This window comes from Amaranthus tricolor, chromosome 2 (assembly GCF_026212465.1).
Source record: "Amaranthus tricolor cultivar Red isolate AtriRed21 chromosome 2, ASM2621246v1, whole genome shotgun sequence".
NCBI lineage: Eukaryota > Viridiplantae > Streptophyta > Magnoliopsida > Caryophyllales > Amaranthaceae > Amaranthus > Amaranthus tricolor.
Genome location: NC_080048.1, coordinates 2,104,893 through 2,130,319, shown reverse-complemented (window position 1 = coordinate 2,130,319; position 25,427 = coordinate 2,104,893). Strand labels below are relative to the sequence as shown.

General features: G+C 28.6%; 3 protein-coding genes across 3 annotated transcripts; all 3 read right to left on the bottom strand.

Moving 5' to 3' along the window:
• Positions 1 to 328: 328 nt before the first annotated feature.
• LOC130805386 (two-component response regulator ARR2-like) lies at positions 329 to 8,527 on the bottom strand. The gene is made up of 9 exons (XM_057670158.1): positions 8,425 to 8,527; positions 7,202 to 7,354; positions 5,411 to 5,848; positions 4,989 to 5,065; positions 3,743 to 3,914; positions 2,379 to 3,034; positions 1,340 to 1,417; positions 1,017 to 1,095; positions 329 to 369 (listed from the first exon to the last, which is right to left on the bottom strand). The coding sequence occupies exons 1-9, from the start codon at positions 8,525 to 8,527 to the stop codon at positions 329 to 331; spliced, it is 1,797 nt and encodes a 598-aa protein (XP_057526141.1).
• A 7,037-nt stretch (positions 8,528 to 15,564) lies between these two features.
• On the bottom strand, positions 15,565 to 20,023 carry LOC130806665 (uncharacterized). The gene is made up of 7 exons (XM_057671827.1): positions 19,416 to 20,023; positions 17,427 to 17,542; positions 17,050 to 17,138; positions 16,898 to 16,972; positions 16,701 to 16,808; positions 16,272 to 16,367; positions 15,565 to 16,034 (listed from the first exon to the last, which is right to left on the bottom strand). The coding sequence occupies exons 1-7, from the start codon at positions 19,829 to 19,831 to the stop codon at positions 15,768 to 15,770; spliced, it is 1,167 nt and encodes a 388-aa protein (XP_057527810.1). The 5' UTR covers positions 19,832 to 20,023; the 3' UTR covers positions 15,565 to 15,767.
• A 1,472-nt stretch (positions 20,024 to 21,495) lies between these two features.
• LOC130806858 (dehydration-responsive element-binding protein 1E-like) lies at positions 21,496 to 22,446 on the bottom strand. The gene has a single exon (XM_057672080.1). It carries the CDS (start codon positions 22,385 to 22,387, stop codon positions 21,779 to 21,781), a length of 609 nt encoding a protein of 202 aa, XP_057528063.1. The 5' UTR covers positions 22,388 to 22,446; the 3' UTR covers positions 21,496 to 21,778.
• Between the last annotated feature and the right edge of the window lie 2,981 nt (positions 22,447 to 25,427).

Genomic DNA, 25,427 nt, shown 5'->3' with positions numbered 1-25,427 from the left:
TCCATAGAAGAGAAGGAATAGAAAAAAAATCAAATCTAAGACTTTTGCCCGATAATACTAATACTTATTCTTACTAAGACAAAATTCAATTCTAAAATTATATTGTTATTACAGATGTCTTTTAAAAAGAGTCAGAGCTACGTTACAATTATTTTGTTCAACCTAATTATAAAGAAAACATAAAGTTTGAAACTTCTATATATGATGAAGCTTCCTCTCTTTTTCTTAAGGGTTGAGGGTTTGTTTTGTTTTGTACTCTTGTAATTAAGGCTCTAGTTATCCTTTAAAGTTGTAAGTTCCCAATACGGCAAAAGTACGCACCTAAGCTTCAGTTAGCTAGGGTTTGTGAAACCAACCATATCATTATCCCTGTAAGAAAGTAGTGAAAATAAATGAATAAAATTAATAAATAATTTAGACATTGCATTTTAGTTTCCCACTATTTTTCCTACGCATCAAAAAAAATTTACAAATTGTAACGATTAAAAGGAAATGAACATCAGTTTATCGCCCATGTCTTAAAAGGACGATAAACAAACAATGTAAATTGTCAGGGAAGAGGCAACGACATTAGGGTGGTCAACAACCCGCCGCCTTATTTATTATTTTTATGATATGGCGGCAGAATTTAGTGTTCACCCCTCAGGTGAAAAAATTAAAAATATTTTTTTTCGCATTGTTGCGATACTATAAGGTGTTCGCCATCTCTTCGCCCCTTGAATTAAAATTTTTTTTTTAAAAAAAATTGTTTGATCTTTTGGCGGCGACTACAACATATTTGTTGTTTGTCATCACCCCCGTCTAATAGAGTGTAGTCTACATAGTGTACCCTTTAACGCCCCTACGTGAAGATAGTTGGTTTAAAAAATGTTTGAAATTTAGATACGTTTTTATCGTAATTTAGTTTATGTATTTTTAGATCGATTATATTTAATTGTAATTGTAATTTGTAAAAGATGGTTTGAAAATTTGGTGTATAATTAATACTCATTAATTAGTAGAGCATAAGTATGTACTTGCCTGCTGATTATTAAACTGATCTTCTTGATCATAAAACCATTCAAATGAGATGCCATCGTCACTGCCAATAATTCCCTACATGTATGCAACCAGTTTAATTTAACAAATTCCATACTAGACAGAAAAGAAATTTCTAATAAATAAAACTTAATTAAATTTACAATCAATTAAGCTCACAATGGTAATTAATTATGATATATTAACTATACTAATCCTATTTAATATTAAAATGATCAATTTAATTACTTGTATGAATATATTATATATTAACATTTCATGTAATTAACATTTGTTGTGGTGTTAGCTAGTAATAACTTGCCTGATCAAGTCCATCAAACAAATTACATTCAGCATTAGATTGTGCATCACCAAACCCTAAATCATTGCCATGAGATTCCTGGAAAAAAAGGGACATATAATCACATAATTATAAACAAAGATTAAAAAATAAATGATTAAACATCAGTATCATTACAACTATTACATTTAATTATTCTAATGTCTCTGATTTAGTGGTTTCACTTAAGCAAGATTTGGGTGTCCAATGTACAATTACCCTTGTAAAAACAAATATGTTATTTTTCAACTGACTCTTAAACGGGATTTAATAAGTCATATAAATAAAAAAATACACATAATTTAATAAGTCATTTTATTATATTCTATATAGCAACAATAATATTTTATCACCCCAGTGTCATTAAGTGACTTTCATTTAAACGGGATTTTGCAAGATCATATGTATGTAATCTTACCCTTGATAATGATAATAAAGAGGTTTAGAATTGACTCTTAATAGTAAACATTATTTGATATTAATTGATCATGATCGATTTGTGTCAAGGAACCAACTCAACCAAAAGCTTAAGCTTATGGTTGAAGCCCCAGGATATGTTATATACTCTAACACGCCCCCTCACACGAGAGCCCTTTGGGCTAGAAGTGTGGATGCAACACATGTTCTCCTCATACATGGTGCTCAATATTCCACTTTGAATGAGGGGTGGTTGAGATTCGAACCCGTGACCTTTTTGTCACATTGGCTTCTGATACCATGTCAAGGAACCAACTCAACCAAAAGCTTAAGCTTATGGTTGAAGCCCCAGGATATGTTATATACTCTAACAATTTGATAAGTCATTTTCATGGTATTCCATTATAATCTGAAATTATGGATATAACTCGATAAGGGGTCATGATAATATTCTATCATAATCCAAAATCAAAGATCAACGAAATTCTGGCTTTATTGAGAATGGACATGGATAATATCAACACTGTAACATACAAAATAATTAGGGCTAAAATGTAAGAAATAAAAGGAGATTAATTGAGTTTTAAGTATAAATCATATATACCTTGTCCAAATGAAGGTCTATCCAAAGTTGTCTTAATTCATCCGTAAATCCTTGCATGCTTGACATGTTTTGTGACATACCAAAAGAGTTTTCTTGTTGTGAAGCATTGTTATCAAAATTAGGCATGTCAACATTTGCATCATCTAGCCCATGAAATTGATCAATAAGAGTTGTATTACTAATTTGTATTGAGTTGTTATTATGACCAAAATTCATTTCATAAGTTTTCTCAATATGATTGGTAACATATATGTCTTTCGCGGGATTATTACCATTACTGTTACCATTAATAATTGATAAGTTTTTAATAAAAGGGCTAATCAACTCTCCATTAGTACTAATTCGAAGCCCGACATAGTTGTTAGTAATTGATTGAAGGTTTCCAATTGATCTAGGGTTACTTGAACTCTTAACATCTTGAGAACTTTGTCCTTTATCAAAGTTTAATAACCCCTTTGAAAACAATCCTTGTTGATCAATACCTCTAAAGCTTGGTAATTTGTCAAGAATTGAAACATTTTGATTAGGGATTTGAGATCCTTGATTAGGGTAGAGTTGCATGTGATCATTAGGTTTAATATGATCTCCAAATGAGTTCAACCCTTGTGATGAGCTACGTTCTCCCTTTTCGAAAAATGTACCACCATTTAATTTACCTGTAGCAATCATATAACATTTGTAAGAATTCATAATAACTACTTTGGATTTCATACAACCATGTCCGAGGAATCTATGTTCAACCCCTTGTGAAGCCACACCTCATCACTTAGTGTAATTCTAGTCCAACAAGAGATAATTATAATAAATTATTACGTTTACGACAAACAAACATTTTTTCACTATTTTTGACTTTTCTGCGTTAGTTATTTTTGTAAATTTTTAAAAAAGATGTATATATAATTATGCATCATATATTACCATAAATCTTTTAGAACTTCTAATATAGAAAGATGAATTGCAAATATATAGAAATAATGGTCTAATGTGTTTAGATTTAGCCTAATTTATTTAGTTGCTTAATTTGATTATTGATTGTTTGTAATTATTAAGAAATCAACTCACAACATACTTAATCTCATGATTATACCTCTGAACTATGTTATATACTCTATCATACCCATCAGACGAGAGTTCTTAATCTAGAAGTATCGATGCAGTACGCCATGTCCTTCTTAAATCCTCATACATGATGTTAGATACTCTTTTCGAAATGAGAAATGAATGAAATTCAAGCAAATGACTTTTCATCAAGTCAACTTCCGATAACATTTCAAGAAACCAACTCAGTCTAAAATTCTACCTCATGTTTGCATGCATCGTCAAAATATGTTATATACTCTATTAGCAACTAATTAAGTGATTACCTTGAGATTGTGTTAGGAGTTCTAGATATTGTTGTTGAAGAGTGTTGGTAAGGAATGTGATTTCATTCAATACAAAGCTTGATCTAAATGGTCTTTCATTCCAATTACTTGGAATGCCATATTGCATGGATCCCGTTGCTTCTGCAATCTTCTTCAAGAATATACGATATTTCTACAAAGAACAATGTATATATTAAACAAAACATAATGTTTTAATTATACATATATTACATATAATTTGAAATGATCATGCTATATATGGAAATGTTCATTTCATTTGAGAATATAAATTTGACTTAAATTTAGTATTTGGCAAATAAAAGAATTTCAAATTTTAATTTGAGTCAAATTCACCAATGTTTTAAAAGTGGTTAAAGATAAGAATTTGAGAATGATTTCCCAAACCTTATTATTCTCAAATTCTTCATTAATGAATTCATAATTAAAATCTACAATTTGAAATGAAATAATGTTTGTTCCCAAACACAACCTGATAGTTTTTTTTTTTTAGAATTCCATCAATCTTGATATAACAAGATCAATATTTAATTACATGATTTATTTACTTTTTGAATATAAAAATATAATTAGGTAAATAAATCATGTAAATATGATTAAATATTTCAAAACATCATCAAAACATTGATGATAGCAATCTTGTTATATATCTATCATATTCTATCACATATAAAAGATTATGATGTACAAAATCAATGGTTTATAGTTCGTTTGAACGGGATATACTGAGTATGACGACAATGATGCAAATCAATGGCAATAAATGTACGTGAATGAGACGTAAACTTCTCAGTAGTGAATGCAAGCATGTACATGAATACAATGTATAAGGCTTATATTCTAGAGTGATGTATAAGATAACAGTTATTAATCAAGTTAGGATGCAAATATTTTTTGATCTTTTACAGTCTAAATGTATGATAATCAACAATGTATGAAATGATAGAATATATAATAGTAGTATATTATGGGGCCTCAAGTATGAACTTAAGTTTTAAGTTGAATCTCACGTATGCAAGGCCGCCCATAGAGAAACAGGCTTAAAATACTAGGAAAAATTAATTTCATTGTCAATAAATATTATTATCTAATTGTTGCAATTTACGACTTAAAATATGTGCTTATAGTTGAAATAATATGCATGTGTTTTTGTTTTGTATATGAAGGCTTGTTCTTTTATTTGCTATTTCACTTAGAACCTCTAAAAACAAGAAACGACATTGTTTACCTGCAAATGACTTGCGACATTTTCACGTCTTAATCCCGGAACATTCATGAGCTCTAAAATCTTTTTCGGTACAGCTTCTGCTTATAGAGAAGAAAAATAAAATAACACTTAAATATTCAAAATAAAAGAATAGATTAAGAAAATTTTAATTCTAAAAATCTCACCTTAATTCGGTGATTAGCTTTCAAAAATTACACCGTTCATATATCCTATAAAAAAAATTCGACCTTTGCATCATTTTTCTTTAAAGAACTTCATCATTGTTAATTTTCTTTAACAAAGATGACAGTCACAAGTCAAAAGTCTTCTAAAAAATTGCATTAAAGATCAGTTTTTATTCTAGAATTGACGAAAAGTGAGATTTTCAGAATTAAATTTCTGATATATAATCAATTACATTATTGTAAAATAGTGTTACTTACTCTCTAGGCCAATTGTATGAACGGCCTCTAAGAATATGTTATGAAGAGAAGTAGTCCAAACCAACTTAGGTTTTTTAGGACAACTCTTCTTCCTTATTCCACCACCATTAACCCTTTTCAATCTCTTCCCCTTATTATTTTTTGCTCTATTTTTCTTCAATTGGGCATTCGACGAAGACGGTTCAAATTCATTATTGATCATGTTGCCATTGTTATTAGGGTTGTTGAAATGCATCATTTCATTTGTAATCACAGGAGACATACCAAATGAAGGAAGTACTTCTTCAGTGTTAGTTTTGTTAGTACTTTCTTTTGCTGTAATAGCATATTGCCATAGCCTCGATAGATCATATGCTGATAATGGCTTTATGAGATAGAAAACTGCCCCTAATTCTAATCCTTTTAGCATTATGCCTTTGTCTTGGTCTGCTGACATTACTACACATAAAATTATAGAACAATAGAATTAATAAATTAATTAAATTACTACGTAACAATATTAATGTCAAAGTCTTAATGGTAACAATACAGAATCCGCGAGCTAATTCAACTAGAATAAATGAATGTGATGATTAATTATCTTTAACAAAAATTATCATGAAATTTGTAATCGTGTATGTATGATAGTAAATTAAATTATTTTATCTTCAAAATAATGAATTCATCGGTAGGTTTTGTGACCACCAATTGAGTAACTCTAGTAAAATTTTATATCATAATAAATTAAAAATTAATTCTCAATTACCACAAAAAATGATTTTACGACTTTGTTGCTTCATATAAACGATTCTAAGTCTTTTAAGATTAAGGCTTTTAAGACTAGTGTTGCTGTTGTTGAAATAAATTAATTAAATTTGTTTTTTCTCTTGAAGAGATTGGTCTCTATCTCTGTTGTCCTGAATTTCTAAAGTGATGATTACTAGTGTTTTTTTCACCTAATTGCAAACCTACCTCAACAAAAAAGTTTTAACATTCTTTTATTGAATTTTGTGTATGTTCACTACAATATAATTTGCTTTTAATGGGATATATTTAACGTTATTTAATTTAAATGTCACTACTTTAAATTTCTAATGGTATATGTAGTAGATTTAGTGACATTTATTAAACCTTTTAGCATTATAATAAAAAATTATACTAAAACTTTTCGCGACATAGGATCTAGTGACATTTCTATTAAATGTCACTATAGACTATAGTAACAATTTCATATACCACCAAAGGCCGAATAAAGTGTCACCAAATCACTTTATAGACTTTATAGTGGAACTTAAAATAAAAACCAACAAGTATTATACTAAAAATATAAATCAGTGACATTTTTATAATACCGAAAAGTTAAATTTGTTGTTGTGGTTTTAATTTAATAACATTCACTTATGTAAACTTTAATTAATTTATTTGTGAACAAAATTAAATATTCATCTATTTTATTAAATATTTTCTAAGAAAATGCGAGGCTGTTGAACCATCTAAATAAATTTTAGTATTTTCTTTCAGTATTTCAATATTTTTGAATTTTAACATTAAATTCGAAGATGAACTTTTGCTTTAAAAGGGTTTTATTCAAAAGATTAAAAAACAAATATAACAATAATAAATATATTTAATAGCAAAATAAAGATTTCCAATATATATATATATATATATATATATATATATATATATATATATATATATATATATATATATATATATAAATATATATATATAAATATATATATATATATATATATATATATATATATATAAAAGAACTAAATGATGAATTATATAAGAGTATACACTTACAGACTACAGGAATTTTGAAGTCTCGGTCAACATGTTTAAGGAGATCAAGGCCATTCATTTCAGGCATGTGTACATCCGTCAAAATCAGATCAAATGATTGTTTTTTCATTCTTAGTGTATACAAAGCATCCAATGGATTTTTCATAGCAACAACTGCAGATTTAAACAATAAAATATTTGTATACATATATATTCAGTATATATTTATAAACAATCAGAAAATAATATACAATTATAAAATTGAAATTCAGAATAATCTAAAAAGGAAGAGTAAGATAACTAATTAAAATAATATGATTATGTCTTATTTATTTATTTATTTATTTATGTGTGTGTTTAACAAAAATACACTTCTATAAAATTTTACAAAAATTAAATACATTGGCTAGTTTTTCATGCAACTAGTTACTTGCTTGTCTAATTTTAAAATTTAATAGATGTTAGAGTATAAAACATATCATGTAGCCTTAACTCTCAATAGATTTTCTCAAATATATTGAAAATTAAACAAAATCAAATTAAAAAAGTGAAGTTAATGAAATTGGATGAAAGATCTTTGAAATAAAAGATGAAAAATGTAAAGTCCTATATAGGAGTAACAAACAAAATAACGAAGATTGACATTAGACTTGACCTTTGTAACCTTGTGCAAATCGTAAAATAATTAAAAAAGTAGCAAAAATTTTCAATTAAAGTTGTTAAACATACATGAAATAAAGACAAGAATTATAGACAAAGAAAGGAAAATCATATTACAAAAAGTCATGAAAAACTAATAGGAAAACAATAGGAATGATATATCCTTTGTTGGTAGAAGTATAGAATCATCATCTTACAAAGAAATGCTAATTTTAAAATTATATCTCGACTGTATTAATCTGAAATAATTTAAATCCTAGTTTTTGTTAACTCGTTTCATGGTTTGATTCGAAAAACAAGGTATATATTCAAGTCTTTATTTATATATATCAGCCTAAAATTAAAAAAAAAAAAATCAAGCCACTAGAGGGGAGGTTTAATTCCCAATTCTTTTCCATAAAAAAAATCAATAAGATGCTTATTCTAATTAAAAAATTTCATTGTTCTCTTTTGCAAATTAATTTGAAATAAGATTTGGGGAAAATTCAGTTTTAATTTGAATAAATTATGAAAATGAGTTAAAAAAGACCTCATCCTTATATACAAATAGATACGTCAAGCTAATAGAAGAGATGAATTTGTACCATGATGATACATCTTTTGAAGAACTCCTGCAAGAATTGATAGAGTAATTGGATCATCATCAACAAGAAGGATGTTAATTTCAGGGTAACTAGAGCTTCCCATACTTAAATGCTTATTTTTTTTCTTTTAATTTCAACTTAAGAAATCTTTTTATTTTTACAAAATTGATTTTCCAAAGCCCTAATACCAATCCTTTTTATAGAGAACTAACACCAAATGATATTATACAAATGTCACATTATAAGTGGGTGCACTCTTCTTTGTATGATGCAAATATTTATGTCTCTTACTTTTTTCCTTTGTCAAAAAATGTAAGTCATACTTCTATATATGTATTATATAAAAGTTATAAAGATTTTACATGATTACAATTTGACTTTTAATGAAATTGTGTCTCAAGAAAAATAAAATAAAATACTTAAAGATAATTAACAAGTTATAAATTTTTAATTCATGTGAAACAATTACGACTTGTGCAGTCAAACTTATAATAATTTGATTATTTATGATATTTACATAAAAAGTTATATTTGACAGTCATTCTAAATATTTATGAAGTATATTATAAGATTTTTAATATATAAACTTTATGAAACATAAATAACATCATAGTCTTGTATTTTTCAATTACTAATTTAAATTTAGATAAAAGATACTCCCTCCGTTCCTATTTGTTCTTTCTATTTGGGTATTTCACAAAGATTAAGAAAAAGAGAATCTTTGGTGGTAGTGGGTATTATTTTAATTATATAATAGTGGGAAGTAATGATTGTATTGGAAGTATGAGGTTGTAGTGGGTATTATTTTAATTAAATAGTAGTGTGAAGTAATGATTGTATTGAAAGTATGAGAGAGAAAATAATTATAAATAAAAGAAAATGGGTACATTAAAAGAAAAGGGGGATTTTAAGGGGTAAAAGTGAGATAAAAACTTTCTAAAAATAGAAAGTATTCTAAAGTGGAAGAACTTTTGAAACTACCCGTTATAGTATTGTGGAAGATCAAAAAGGAACGGAGGGAGTAATAAAAACTATTAATTTTCATATATATATATATATATATATATATATATATATATATATATATATATATATATATATATATAATTGTTGACTTTGATCATAAGTTTGAAGATCCCTACTAATGTAGTCAACTTAGTTTGAAATTAGCATCTTTAATATTTTATACTTTTGCATAATAATAGATGTATTAATTAGTGTTATGTTGACGGGTTCTCTTTGGCAACAAACTCCTCTGATAAAGGTAAAGTCTATCATCTTGTAATTTTCATCAGAATCTTGTAATTTTCATCAGAATCTGATCATAATTTCTACAAAAGAGAAACACTATTACTAGGTATGATGATGAATTAAAGATAATAATGAATAAAAGAAGATAATAAAATAAATGGGGTAGTACATAAGCTGATGATAAGCATATCAATTAGTGTGTACTGCATGCAAGTCGTTTAATCTTAATCACTACTTAAGGAAAGATATTACAAGTGGATATCAATGCTTTTTCACATTCTAGATTCTCCCAATTACTTGTGATTTTTTACCTTATTGACTGATAAAATCAAATATAATTCAAGTTTTTTTTAATTAATATGTAGCAAGAAAGTAGGAAAAAAGAAAGAAATCCTTAAGGTTATTAGTATATTACATTGGGAATTAAGGATTTGATTTCTTATTCTAGAAACGTATTCCAAGCTTTTTGCATGTTCATTTCTTCCCAATAATAGTATATATAAAAAGGTTAATAATTAATAATTTTAGCACAAAAGATAGATTAATCTTTTAATTAACAATGCTTATCTAGTTATTCTTAATTTAAGAATTTGTTTAATAGAACTTTTTTCTCTCTTTTCATGTAATGGTGCAATTATATTAAAGCCTTATAATTCTTCTCATCATAGGAGAGATTAACGTTTTGATGAATCAACAGATATTTATAGGGATATAATTTAAAACGTAAATATAAGAAAGGGCTTAGGTGTAGTAAATACTGAGAAGAGAATGAAAAGTAATTGTTTAAGATGATTTGTCATATTGAATAACGAGGTATTAGCAAGCTGGTAAGAAATATATAGTAAGTTGGAGCTCATATAGTCGATCTTAATTTAGATTTACATTTTGATATAGTAGAATTAAAATCAAAATTTATGGAGAAAAATAATCCATGAGGACGACCACCGAAAAATATTTATTGATTCATGTAGTTTATTCTTATTTATCAAAATTTAAGATTTGGTATCGGTGTTGTGTTGTGTTGTGATTTTATTTCAATTATTTAGTTGTAATCCCCCAAATTAAATTTGTCTATAATATTATAAATGTATAGATGCTCGTGAAATACACAAATGTGTGAGTGTTAAGACTATTACATTTTATGAAAACTTATTACATTAAAAAATTAGCTTTTTGGATAATTTTATAAAAAAATTCTACTCCAAGTTGAATTATTAATTAATCTTTTTTTGAATTAAATATAAAAGATTATCATAACGTTTACAACAAGTATATATACTACTAGTTTCTAAATATCAAAATTAATCGTGATACAAATACGCTTTGACTACAAAATTAGCTTTGTTTATTTTTGTAATTAATATTATCAAAATAAATGTATGGCTTATTTTAGAGGAAAAGATCAGAGTTTCGTTAAAAAAAATAGATAAGTTCATAAAAGGGATGATGGAGCAATATTGAGTTCACAAATAAGTTAAGTTCAATAAAAGAAATTGTCTATTCTAGTAAAAATAAATTCAATTTATTAAAAGTTAAGTTTAATAGAAAAATAATTGTTTATTATAAAGAAAAAATATCACTGAATAAGTAAAAATAATTTACTTTGGTAAAAACGTTTAATTTTAGTTCAAAGAATAAATTGAGGTCAACAAAAATAAGTATAATTAATTCAATAAAAAAAAATCTAGTTTAATTCCCAGGCATTTTTAATTATCAAAAAGAATAAATTTATATAGAATTAATAGGTTTTGATATGGATTATTATATTTAAATAAATTTTTTTTTGATAAGTAAATAACTTTAGATATAAGTTCAAATAAGTTATATATAAAATAAAACGACGCCTAATTAAGATTATGTTTTCAGTTTTGCTAGCTAAAAGCCAATGTAACAAGTGTTTCTTAGCTAATGTAACAAATGTTTCTTGTGCAGAAACATAAAATATATGAAATGAATATATATATATATATATATATATATATATATATATATATATATATATATATATATATATATATATATATATCACACAGATAGATATATATATATATATATATATATATATATATATACATATATATATATATATATATATATATATATATATATATATATATATACATATATATATATATCACACAGATATATATATATATATACATATATATATATATATATATATATATATATATATATATATATATATATATATCACACAGATATATATATATATATATATATATATATATATATATATATATATATATATATATGTATATATATATATATATATATATATATATATATATATATATATATATGTATATATATATATATATACATATATACATATATACATATATACATATATACATATATATATATATATATATATATATATATATATATATATATATATATATATATATATATATATATATACATATACATATATACATATATACATATATACATATATACATATATATATATATATATATATATATATATATATATATATATATATATATATATATATACATATATATATACATATATACATATATATACATATATATATATATATATACATACATATATATATATATATATACATATATATATATATATATATATATATATATATATATATATATATATATATATATATATACATATATATATATATATATATATATATATATATATATATATATATTCCACTTAGAGGTGTTCAAAAGATATATGATATAATTCGATATTTACTCATCTTTAAAAATGTATTAATTATTATATAAAAAATAGATAGAATATCCGATTTTGAATTGCCTAGAAACATTTAAACTAAAATCGACCTGATAATCAAATAAACACCTCTAACTCTAATTACAGAAAGCAATAATTAATCAGGTTATGAGGAGAGTTGAATGACGAAAAATAGTTCCATCATCAAAAAGAGATAACGAGATTGCGACCAACTAATTTCAAACTGATAATTTTAATAAATATTAATAAATATTATAGTTAGGAATCTAATATTTTGCTTAGTAAGAAGGAATCTAGGAAATAGTTAGTTTTTTTAAAACTTGTGCATTTGAGCCCTAATCTCTTAAATGATTAATTAGATAAAATGTACGTTTGTGTACAATATTTTTGAAACTATATAGTAAAGAAATTATTAAATTATATAGAACAAATTCTTACATGTGTTAAGTCCAATATTATTACCTACTATCTTTTTCAATTTTTTAGGAGTGGTTTGAGACATTCCGTGGGTTTCCAAAAGCGGTATCAACTAAAAATAAATTGTTAAAACCACCTTTAATTTAACAAAAATTGTTTTTATTTGGTGAATATTTATAGTAAAGAAAAAGGTACTCCTAAGTCCTAATTGACATAAACTTAAAACTTTTTCTATGAAAGACTTTTTATGCGTCTTATTTGATGAATTGTCATTTAATTCATAAATGATAATAGGGCATTAATTTTTGAGATCACAAATGAAAATAATTTCAACGTTAGAATGCTTATTTGTTATTGGTTATTATTTGTGCTTTTTTCTTTTCAACAATTTATAAAATAATAAAGTTTTTCTAGTTATGAGTAAAAAATATGAAGACTATTGATGAGAGTTAAAATCAAATATTAGGGGTTTTTCTTTTCAATTGTTGAATTCATTCATTTTTCACAATTTATAAGTCAAAAATAATCTTACAACTCGGATCATTATGATTTTGTAGATCATAAACTTGGAGCAAGACCATGTTTAAATTTTTTTATAATTTTTTATTACAAGATATAGGCTAAGGAAAGTGAGGTTAGACATGTGCGGATTAAGTGTGTGGTTATTGAGGTCAGTTGACATCGCTTAAATCCAATATAAAATCAAGTCGCATATGTAAATATACCTTAGATGAGTTATTTAATGTATTGTCTTCCATGTGAGTGGCCAAATTTCAAAATCCGTTAAGTGCATTTTACTTAAAAAAAAAAATTTGACATAAATGTTTTTTTTTTTGGATCTACCACTGAGGCTAAATAAGAATTGAACTCTAAATCTTACTGAAAAAATTGATACTTAATTACTTCAAATAAAATATAATCTTATCCTCTAAATTTACCTTTTAACTTTTTTTTAAAGGAATTTATGTTTTACTAGCTAAACTCATTTGTCATGATAAGAGTAACTTATTTGAAAATATTTGACTTGAAAGTTAAAACAAAAACAAGCTCTAGTAGATTCTTATTAGATTAAGTCAAAGGCTAACAAAAGTGTGTTAACTCATATGAATAGACTTGATTGAAACCATTATTTAAATTTTTTTTAATATTTTGATGATTTAATTGATAAATTTCTCCACAACGGCCGAGGTTTGATGAGTTAGAATTAGGGCTTGTTATTTTAAATTAAATTTATTTTTAGTTTATTTTTGACTATTGCTTTTTCTCACACATTTTATTTCACCAACTTTTTAGTCTTTTAGTTAATTTCAATTTATTAAGTTAAGAAGAAACTTCTAAACATCATTACTAGATAGGAAACCCTTAGTAGGGAACTCATACTAGGTTGAGTCCTTTATAGGTGACTAAAACAACTAAATGCATTGAAAAATACTTAGAGATGAGAGTGTAATCATCATCCTATTCAGTATATCCCGCTCATAGAAAAACTATGAATAGGATCTGGGGAGGAAAGGTTGGCGTCAACTCATACCCATAAAGGAGAATGTGGTCAAAGGAGTTCTCCAGCTCGTGAAAGATAAAGAGACGAAGCTACACGAGAATAAATAATATACATATAAATAAAATAAATAAGTAAGACCAACTAAAAAGTAAAAAAGAGAAAAAAAAACTTTTATATGAAACGTAACTACTAGTCAGTTTTATTGTAAAGCAAAAGTAACATAAAATGTTCAAGAAATTTTACTTTTAAGTCTTGACAAGAACGTTTTTTTTAAGCTAAATGACAAAATTAAACTCAGTAATATTTTTGGGTTTTCGTGAATTTGTCATGTGCATTCAATATTTTCTTCCAAACTTTAGGCTCTTCATGTTCTCTAACGTTCTTCCTTTCACAATTTTTAAAAATTATTTGAACTTATTAATTATTTTTGAACTTAGTGGTAAAGTAATTTTGACATTTAAATGTAACCCAAATAAACATGCGCTTAACATCCAAACTTATTAGCCACTAGCTATATATTTAAACAAAATTAAAGCTTGTTCAACCAAATTAGTTTTTAGCTATAATTATTAATTATTTTCTCTTTTGCATTTTTACAAGAATCTTAAAATTCTATTTAATTGGTTAAAAACTAGCAGGTTAGGAAGAATCTCCAAACATAATAAGAAATGAAGTCTTTAGCAAGGGAGATCATACTTAATTCCTTGTGCCTCTAACAACTAAATGTGTTAGAAAATTACTAAGAGATAAGAAGGTACAATCAATAGTCAATTCTCTAACATGTTAAAATTAGCATAAAACAAAAATAACATAAAAATTATCTAGAATTTATAATTCAAACCTTGGACAAAAACATAAACCAATTATGTTTTTGGGTGTTTAATGTTCATGCACATGTCATGTGCATCCAAAACCTTCTTCCCTTGTAAGTTATGTGATCCTTTATCTTCCCTAACTTTCTTCCTTCACAAATAATCTAAAGTCAAGTTTTTTTGACCTAATTTTGACTTAAGTCCAAACATCTGATCCGAAATCAATCTGATAGTCTGATTGTACACCTCTATAGATGCCAAATGTCTAAACTTATTAGCTTTTATTTTAACTTATTTTTCTATAAACTCATTTTGAAGAACTAAGTGCATAGATGGTTACTAAACACTTAGCTCAATAGCATAAGGAATAGGGGTACTAAAGCACATGGATTATTCACTTCAAAATAAAAAATTTATGGATGATATTCAAAATAAAAATCCATACAAAAAAGTTTCAATGACATGAATTACTTCTATTAAATTATTACATTAGCCATAAAAAACAATATCAATTACTATAAAGCTCTAGAATTATACATATACAAGTCACCTTAGTCAAAAAATTGGATCACTAAATGAGTAAAATCTGCAACTCATCAAAAGCTAGATTTTAGTTGCTCATACAATGCCCAAAGAATAATCCCAATTAGTGTATCCCTAGCCAAATCTTTAAGAACTTTACCGATCCAAGCATTAGGAATATCAGCACCAGCTCGTTTCCCGGCTAAGTCTCGAAAGCGTAGATCTCCTAGGTCCGAAACAAGTGCATATATCACTCCATTCAAGTGGCCTTTTCCGATTACTCCTACCACTCTCTTACAGTTATTTACAGCTTTGCTCCGTTTCAGAGACCATGCTAGGTACTGCAATGAAACAACCACACAGAACTAAGTATATAAGCAATTTATTACATACATTTCATTGCCCTAATGCCGCTAAGTGACTCCCACTTAGGTGGGGTCGAGGTCGGGGTCGTATGTATGCAACCTTACCCCCTTGTTAGTGAGAACAAAAAGATTTCGATGACAATCAAAGTAAGAAGTACTATGCCAAAAATTTAAGCTGAATGATTCGAAACTTGAAAGAAATGGGAACATCACCGTGTCGCGCTCGAGTATAAGTGGCTGTACAAGGGAAGGATAAGCGGAGCTTAGTTTTTCATAAAGCTGATACGGGTTATCATCAGTACCCAATTCCTGTAACCAATGGAAGTGTTAACAAATTACACAAGAAAATGAAAGTACGATACCAAAAAAGGGCACAACAGGATGATTTATCGCATCAAAGAAAATTCAAAGATATAAGCTTGATTGTGCATAGGGATGTTCAATGAGCCGCACACCCAATTTAAACCCTTATCCGGCCCGTTTTTATAAGGGCTTTGTAAGGGCCGGGTTGAAAATGGGTCGGGCCGAAAACAGGCTCTACTATAATTAAAATTGAACACCCCTATTTGTGGATATGAATCTTCTAAAGGGGCATTCTACAGCATTTAGATTCATGACTTGGTATAAAAAAGAAGCAGCAACCTTCACATTGTCTCTGGAAGCAGCTGATGTGGAAGTGATTCCACGGATGACTGAACCAACTAAGCTAATTCTTTCGGCCCATTTCAGTGAGTCCCATGCCCTCTCGAGCTACACGAATATAAAGATATTAGATATTAATATGATGAATCAAAATCCTTAAATGTCTCCGAAAAAAACTCGATAAATTCAAGACTTACAGTAATTTCAATGGGTCGATCCCCCAACACTATTTGAGCACCGATTTCTTCAGAAACTATCCGAGCAACACGAAACTGCAAACAAATATCATCTCAAGAAATCAGACAAGCTCCCCATTATACATGAAGGCAAACCTTTGCTAGTTGACTACCTCGTCTCCAAAAGGTCGATCAACATCTGAAGAAATCTTTGATGAGAAGACAGCCAACAATAGCCTTAGTGCCAGTGCCGTTTGCCCCCCTATAATAAGAAGGGAAAAGAAGTGTTAGCAAACAAACACCGGATTAATCAAAGCGCAATGGCCATTTTGATGGTTGACAAAGTGAAAATCTATGTTACTTGGCCTTGGGTACTAATGTCGGATACTGGTACGTGTCCAAGTGTTGAATACGTCTAAATATTCAATTTTAAGCCTAAAATGAAGTGTCTTACTGCCATAACAATGTCCGAGCATCAACGATCAGACACAAGTATGTGAAGCAAAATGAAGAGTCCAAGTAACATAGGTGAAAATATAAGAAGGCTTACCCAAGTTTATGCTACGGCCAACTGCACCAAAAAATTCTGCACCGCTTAAGGAAAACATACTCGAGCTCAGTTGATTTCCTGGCTGACTGCTGCTTGAAGTGTACATGATCCCAGCTCTGAAGACGAAAGTCTGTAACAATTAAAGTTAAGCCATGGATTGAAAACTAGCGGTCTAGCACATATATACATAGTTATAGATGCTGATGGAAAGGATAACCTAGAGCGGTAGGATGTCGAGACTCAGGACCATCTATCTATACAGAAGTCCATTTAGACAACAATGGAGGAGGAAGAATTCATGAATCAAAGCATTACGAATATACCATTCATCATAACATATGACTAGACAGCAATAGCAGCAGTAATGTCAAAGCTTAAAACCCAAAAGTACGCGACCATACAGGAATTATCTACGTAGAAAAATTTTAGTTATAAGGTTTTCATTACTTGGGGTAATCAAATCTTCTGATATCTACTAATTATTTTAATATCATTACTTTCATCGTTAATAGTATTGTTTAGCAATAGTTCTAATCATCGATTTTGAGCCCAAATCTCAATTCGATAATTGCTTATCCTAGTCATTATGTGTCTCCTTGTTCTTTTGAAATCACTCTAGTTCAAACCTTCCCCCTTCTGTACATGCTCAAACCAACAAAGAAGATTTTCCTTCTTATCTCCAATTGCAGAAAGATTCAATACATCGACCTATATAATCACACTGGTCTAATGGTGTCCAATGAAATTTTCTCATTAACATTAGACTCCTCGATCACATGGAACCCCATTTGCAGATACGCATTTGAGTCAACCTCATTAAATCTTATGCGTCACATATTGGACAATATCTCCGTCTTTTTGAAAAGTATCCCTAAACACTGAAAATATTTACTCAACCATAATTCCTTATCTCCAAATCTTATCACAGCTCTACATGGTTTCTTTGTACTTATATGACATTAAGTATGCTCCACGTTACTTCAACTTACTCTTAGATCCCTTGATTCCAACTCGTGTCCACAAAATTCTAACTTAGCAAGGTTCTCTTCTTTATTCTCATCCACTAATACAATATAATTAGTAAACAACACACACCACAATACTTCCTCCCAAATCAAATATGCTATCTTGTCTAAAACAGTTACAAATAATAAAAGACTTGAAGCAAAGGCCTTAAACCAATAGTAATAAAAAAAAAATCCTCCTATGCTCCTCTTCAAATCCTATATTTGTCTTCACTATCTGGCACGATCGTACACCTTCTTCTGGTCGATGAAAACCATGTCAAAACCTTAACATGTGATACTCCAATAATTGTCTCATCAAATGTAATATTTCCATGGTAAACCTTCCCTACACTACATGAATCCAAATACGTTCTCTAAGATACTAGCATATCATCTCAAATGACCCTCTAATACCAAGGACCCACTAATTTATTCAACTTCATCTCCTTTGATGCAACTTCTTCCTCCAATCTCAATTAAATGTCACAGATATTTTTGTTCTCATTTTGATAGTATATGGTTCTTTGGTTTAGGATTATAATGTCACATTCACCCCCAAATGTCTCGAGGAACCAACTCAACTAAAAACTTAAGATAAAACTTAAGCCGATGGTTAAAGCTCCAGCATATGCTATATATTCTAACACGTCGGTCCAGCCCAATGGGCTAGAAGTGTGGATGCAGCACAGACCCTCTTCGTACAGGCGGTTAATATTCTACTTTAAATGAGGGTCGGTTGAGATTCAAACCCGTGACATAGTTGAAGCTCTAACATATGTTACATACTCCCACTTAATGGCATTGGGTAATCGAATTCGGTGCATTAGCGTGGGTATAATTACAAAATTCAATACTTATTAGTTATTACTGAATTTCAACATATTTTGTTTCACTCCATAAATTAATCTCAACCTTTAAACATTCAATTGAAATTCACAAAATCAAAAATAAAATTCAATAAATTGAAAGCACAAAGACTTGCCTGCTGCGGCAAAGTTCAACAACAACATTATCAGGTTGTAGAGTTCGAACAACTCGATCAACATGCAAAGAGGAAGCTTGATCAATATGAGTAGTACCCACCAACCATATCTCATCAGGCTCCACAAATTCCGACCTCCAAGCGGGTACAGGCCCGAATTGATGTTTCTGGACCAAGACTAAACAACCCATATCAGCTAAATCCAACAATTCAGGGTAAATTTCTGAAATTGTGGAACGAGAAAGAGAAGAAATTTGAGAAGAACGGAAGTCGAATTCGGGTGGTGGAGGTTTGATTGAAGCATTACAGGTAATTGTGGGGAGATAAGTTTTCAAATTGAGATTGGAAGGAGTGAAAAAACTGATGGGTTTTGAAGTTGGATTGAAGAGAAATGGCGATTGAGTCGCCATCGCCATTGATGAATGAAGAAAAAGAAGAATATGGGTTTTGTGTTGGTTTGTACTCCTATTAGGATTTGGTGATTGGATATTTCAGGGCGAGTTGTGTGGATTTTGGTGTGTGTTGTGATAAAGCAATTTGTTGCCTAGAGGTTTACTAGTGGTTGTTGTTCACACTTGTTTGAAGCTTGAACAAATTTTTAGTGTAGTCAAGTTTTGTGATCAACTTGTGAGAAGTCTTTATTTTTCATACTCATGAATCTTGCCACTTGAGGAGTAATTAGTGTTCTCTTGGTTATTAAGTAATTTGACTTGGTATCTCTTTTTTGAATCTATATGAAGACTAGATGTTTATGTAGTGTTATTGTAGGGTCGTGTCAGAGTAAGCCATGTGCTTACTATATAATGTTGTGGTGGTTCACCAACAACATTGGATAGTGTCATGTTGTGCTCAAGTTTATCATACAATGCCTCGTGACAAGGTACATACATGCAGCTTATGGATTATGACGCAATATTGCAGGTCAAAGTACTAATTTCTTATGTATTGTGTCGTACCATTTTCAAAATGCACGAACTTGGCACGCTCGTGGCCCATGCCTGCGATAGGTTGGTCATGTCGTGTCTGGTTGCGAACTATGTCATGCCCAGTTGCGAGTTGTATCGTGTCGTGGCATGGGCAGTGTTCGTATCGGCTCGACTCGTGCCTATTCTAATATGGACTATGATATAGGAGTAGCAATCTATTTGAAATAGGACTAGATGTGGACTCAATGTGTGACACACTCTTTTTTAAGGTCACTTAATGTTTGCTATTTATATTCCTCCTTGCAATTTAGAATCGCGATGTTCTTGGCCTAAATGGTAGCTTAAGGATGTGCAACTATATTTCAGTAACATTAACTACAACACATGAAAAAGCACTCTAGATATTTAGCCAATGTCAAATAATTTTCGATTATTTAATTATAAATAAGTAGCTGAATGGTCAAACTATCTAATATTTTCTCCGTTTCATATCACTTGTAACATTACATGATAATGCACTATTTATTCATCAACCTTAATTTGTGATTAATTTTTAATCTATAAGTTAAAACATAGTCAAGTGGAATCTTATTTAATTCATTTCAATGTAAAGATTATTAATATAAAATTTTTATAATTTTTTATTATGAAAAATTAGAGATATCAAAGATTGAATTAATACATAAAACTACGTGAAAAGTCAAATGGTGCAAATATTTTAGAACGAAGTAAGTACTAAATTAGTTATTTGAAATGTAACTTGTTATGAATGGACTAACATACAACAAGATGATTCAATCAGCATGTTTAAAATTAACTAGTCAAATTAATTATAAATTAAATAAATTGATTAAATTAATCACTCTAATCAATTGTGAAATATCAATTACTATAATTAGTTATCGGTCAAACAACTCTTTTCTTTACAACGAGATAGTGGATTGTAATATGTATATTTGCGACTATCCAATAACAAAGATGGTAGGGCTGATGATTATATTATGATTATGCCTATAACTTTTCCGCCAAAGTTTATATCAATCATACAAAATTTTCACTTTCGATTACTTTCTAGAAATACAAACCTAGTAATTATGTACTTCACTTAGCTATTTTTCCCTAAGTCATAACTCATAAAAGAAAAAAGAACAAAATATTACCAAAAAAAAATTTCATACTCTGTTTCATTTAACGCACATGTTTGGAAATTGGAATTTACAAATAATATTACCATGAAATAAATAAAATATAATATCCTACTTATTATTATTATTATTTGTAATCCTCCGTTACCAATCAAAAAATTGGTAAAGCCTAACTAACAAAAAGAATACAACCTTATGTACTCTGTTCTACAAAGCTCTAAAATAAAAAAAAAAATTTATACTTTTTACATATTTAATGACAAAAAAAAATCCTATTATTATATTTTTTTTATTAAATAGAATAATTCCATAATGGCAAATCCATTTCTTCATCCTCAAAAGTATTACTCCACCCAGTTAACAGAGGAGGAGGTATCATTCCCATTCCTTGATACATTTCAGTTAAGAACCCAGGTGAACCACAATCATCATCCATATAAATCACATTTGTATCGTTCGAAATAGTCTGCACCGCCGTACTTGCAATCTGCTGCGGAGGACGAAACGCCTCTGCGGCCTCAGCAGCAGCACGTTGAATATCTTTAGTATCATTCGAGGCGGGAAGAGGTAACCGCCATGCCGAATCAGCAAAGTTAAGACAAGCACCATGACGACCTCTAAGAGCCATGGCAGCTACATCATGAGCTCGAGCTGCCATTTCAGCTGTCGGGAAAGTTCCCAACCAAATCCGGGTTTTTTTGTTGGGTTCTCGAAGTTCGCAAACCCATTTACCTGAATTCCTCTGACGAACACCCCTATATACGGGATGTCTCGTTTCCTTAAAAATTTTTCGACCTGCCCGTTTTTTCGGGTAGGCTGATGCTAACATAAATTCGTCCTCGGTCGAGGGCGGACTTATTGTTTCAGAAGGTGATCCTTCATAACTAAAAAACATGTCCATCTTTTATTTTATCTGTATGTTTATTTATTTTGTTTGTGTGAATATAAATAAATTCCTTCAAATTATATATGTATATATATACATTCCTATGCATATTATATTTATTAGAGTTGTAGAAATCCGAGGAAAAGCCGTAAACACGGATACAGCTGGTGGTGTTAAGGTTGATGGAAGGGATAGAGGGGAGTTCGAGTGAGGTTCCGAGCTAAAAGTATGTGGGTCCCAACTGTTTCCGGCAACTAGAAAAGATTACACTTGTAAGTCATTTAAAATTTTAGAAAATTATATTTTGGAATTATTATTTGACTGAATAAGTAATTAAATAATTATATAATTAAATGAATGAGCTGTCAGGTTTTTATGGACTTGTGGGTCAAATTCAAAGGGCCACTTGACGAGTGACCATATGGATATTTTGCATTCTGCCCAATGCCCATACTGATTCTTTAATTATTGTTAAAAAATACTTATTTTTATTCATTCTAATAGTCTTATTTGAGTGGACACATTTGCTAATAATTGTTGAAAATATTTCACATGTGATAAAAATTCCATATTGCCAAAATATAGATTTGTGGACCTGCATAAAATATTTGATGAGTAATCTTTCTTATATCATATGTTTTGGTAAAGAGTGAAACTCATCAAGTATATATGCAAGTTAACGCTCATTACTCGGGTTGGTGGGCTCGAGCCCACGGGTGTCCTATGGGTGTGCCACACAAGTGGGTCCATGATGTGATCATGTGATGAATTGTCATGACCCAACAATAATTCTATCATTAATATTTCTGATTATGCATAATTAAAAATTGCAAAAAGTTGATATTGATGGTCTTTTCATTGAAACGAATCAATCAAAATATCACTTGACTATACTATAACTTATAGATTAACAATAAAATACAAATTAAGTAATTGTTGAAAAGTTTTAAAGTCAAATGGGATTGATAGAAAAAGAGTCTATTTTAATATAAAAGAGTTTAGTTATAGTCAAGGTGATGTGTGCTTTTACTTATTCCAAGTTTGGTTATGTGGGGTAGGAGGAAGTTGGTCAGTTTTTTAGGATAGGAAAATTAGGAATTATGATCAAAGACAGTTGTGACTTGTGAAGGCATACTAGTCATGACTCATGAGAGCAAGAACAGTCGAGTGTGTAAGGTATAGTAATATCAAAGAGGCCATTACTATTTGCCACACCCTTTTTTATTTGAAAAAGTCATTGTTCGACTAAATATATATTAAAATAATATGTATTAATCTTAATATGATATTAAATTGTGCACTAAATCTATATAAGACTTTGTCATTACGCAATTATACTTTTTTTCATTATCTACTTTCAACATTATTCCTACCCTATCAACTAGGGGTGTTCTTATCTAAATTCTTGTATATTAATTCTCCTTCCTATTTATTTTACTTGTCCCATTTGCTTTTTCACACTTGTAGAGGTAACATTTTGACTCTTAATATTTCTAATTATGCTTCATTAAAATTTATGAAAAATTAATATTAATAATCCTTTCATTGAAACGAATAAAAAAAGACCCTACTTTGACTATATTTTAACTTATAAACTAAGAATAAAATACAAATTAAAAGGAATTGATGAATAGTGACAAAATGTAAATAGGACAAGTAAAATGAATAGAGGGAGTATTATTTATATGGTTTCATAACAATCCACTAGTGAGGTTATTCACATGCTAAGGAGATTGATGGAAAAGCAATTAAAAAGAAAGAAGGTTTTCTGATAACTATGATAACCTATTATGGACCATTATATGGCATAGGTTCAAAGCTAAGGGAAAATCATAAAAGTATATTAAGGCAATACAAGACATGTATGATGACTCTCATGGCTAGCAAGTAGCATTTAGTCACTTGTGGATTTAACTAAGTGTTTTCTGATAAAAGTGAGTTTACATCAGAGATCGACTCTAAACACTTTTTTATACTGTATGAATTTTAACAAGTCTTAAATTGGTCCCATTAAGTTAGATTTTTAACTCCCTCTCTCTCCCTCTATTTCCATCAAACAACCAATAATCTTCAATCCATATTTTATACTCCCTCTTATTCACCTTAGATGTTCTATTTACTTTTGAGACACTATTCATTTATCACTTTTAAATTGCATTTTATTATTAATCTATAAGTTAAAACATAGTCATGTGGGATCTTATTTGATTCGTTTTGATGTAAAGATTATTAATATCAACTTTTTATAATTTTTAATTATATATAATTCGATATATTAAGGATTTAATAAGTGTATTGGATAGAATGTATAAAATAAATGGGACACTTATGATGAATAGGAGGGAGTATCATTGAATATTATCATATAGAAATATGTTGATCGCTGGAGAACATGCCAATTGGACAATTTGTATTTTATCATAACTCAACGCAATCTAGTTGCATTGAGTCATGAGCCAAATGCACATAGCAGTTCAAATAGCCCCACTAAATATAAATTATAATTCAAACGTGATTCATATATAAGTTGATATTGTTTGATTTAATTTACTTTAGTACTATGTTAATATACTATTTTGTCCCTTATAGATTGAATCAAAGAGAAAATTGATATTCCCTCCTATTCAATCCAACTGTCCCCTTTAACTTTTCACACTTGCGATGCAACATTTTAATCCTTAATATTTCAAATTATTCTTAATTAAAAATTATAAAAAGTTGATATTAATAATCCTTATATTGAAACGAATCAAAATAGATCCCACATGATTATGTTTAACTTATAGATTAAGAGTAAAATACAAATTAAGAGTGATAATTGAATAATGTCAAAAAAAGGGACAATTAGGCTGAATAGGATGTAGTATTTTTTAAGAAAAAGGTAGATAATGGTAATAAATGAAGAGAGAGAATAAATTGTGTAGATGAAATTAAAAGAGAGATAAAATGTATGGATGAAATTAAAAGAAAATGGTGGATCATTGTCTAAAAATAAAAATAATGCGAATTAAGTGAAACAGACTAAAATAACAAATGTTGCAAATTCAATGAAACG

What these genes read in the sequence shown, in the direction of transcription:
- LOC130805386 (XM_057670158.1), bottom strand. Translation starts at nt 8,527, where the DNA reads ATGGGAAGCTCTAGTTACCCTGAAATTAACATCCTTCTTGTTGATGAT. An exon ending in TAGACCTTCATTTGGACAAG is followed by an intron (nt 1,418 to 2,378) that starts GTATATATGATT and finishes CTTTTTTTCCAG; the next exon opens with GAATCTCATGGCAATGATTT. An exon ending in GTTTAATAATCAGCAGGCAA is followed by an intron (nt 370 to 1,016) that starts GTACATACTTAT and finishes ACTTTCTTACAG; the next exon opens with GGATAATGATATGGTTGGTT.
- LOC130806665 (XM_057671827.1), bottom strand. Translation starts at nt 19,831, where the DNA reads ATGGCGATGGCGACTCAATCGCCATTTCTCTTCAATCCAACTTCAAAA. An exon ending in GTTGAACTTTGCCGCAGCAG is followed by an intron (nt 17,543 to 19,415) that starts GCAAGTCTTTGT and finishes TTTCGTCTTCAG; the next exon opens with AGCTGGGATCATGTACACTT. An exon ending in ATCGACCTTTTGGAGACGAG is followed by an intron (nt 16,973 to 17,049) that starts GTAGTCAACTAG and finishes ATTTGTTTGCAG; the next exon opens with TTTCGTGTTGCTCGGATAGT.
- LOC130806858 (XM_057672080.1), bottom strand. Translation starts at nt 22,387, where the DNA reads ATGGACATGTTTTTTAGTTATGAAGGATCACCTTCTGAAACAATAAGT.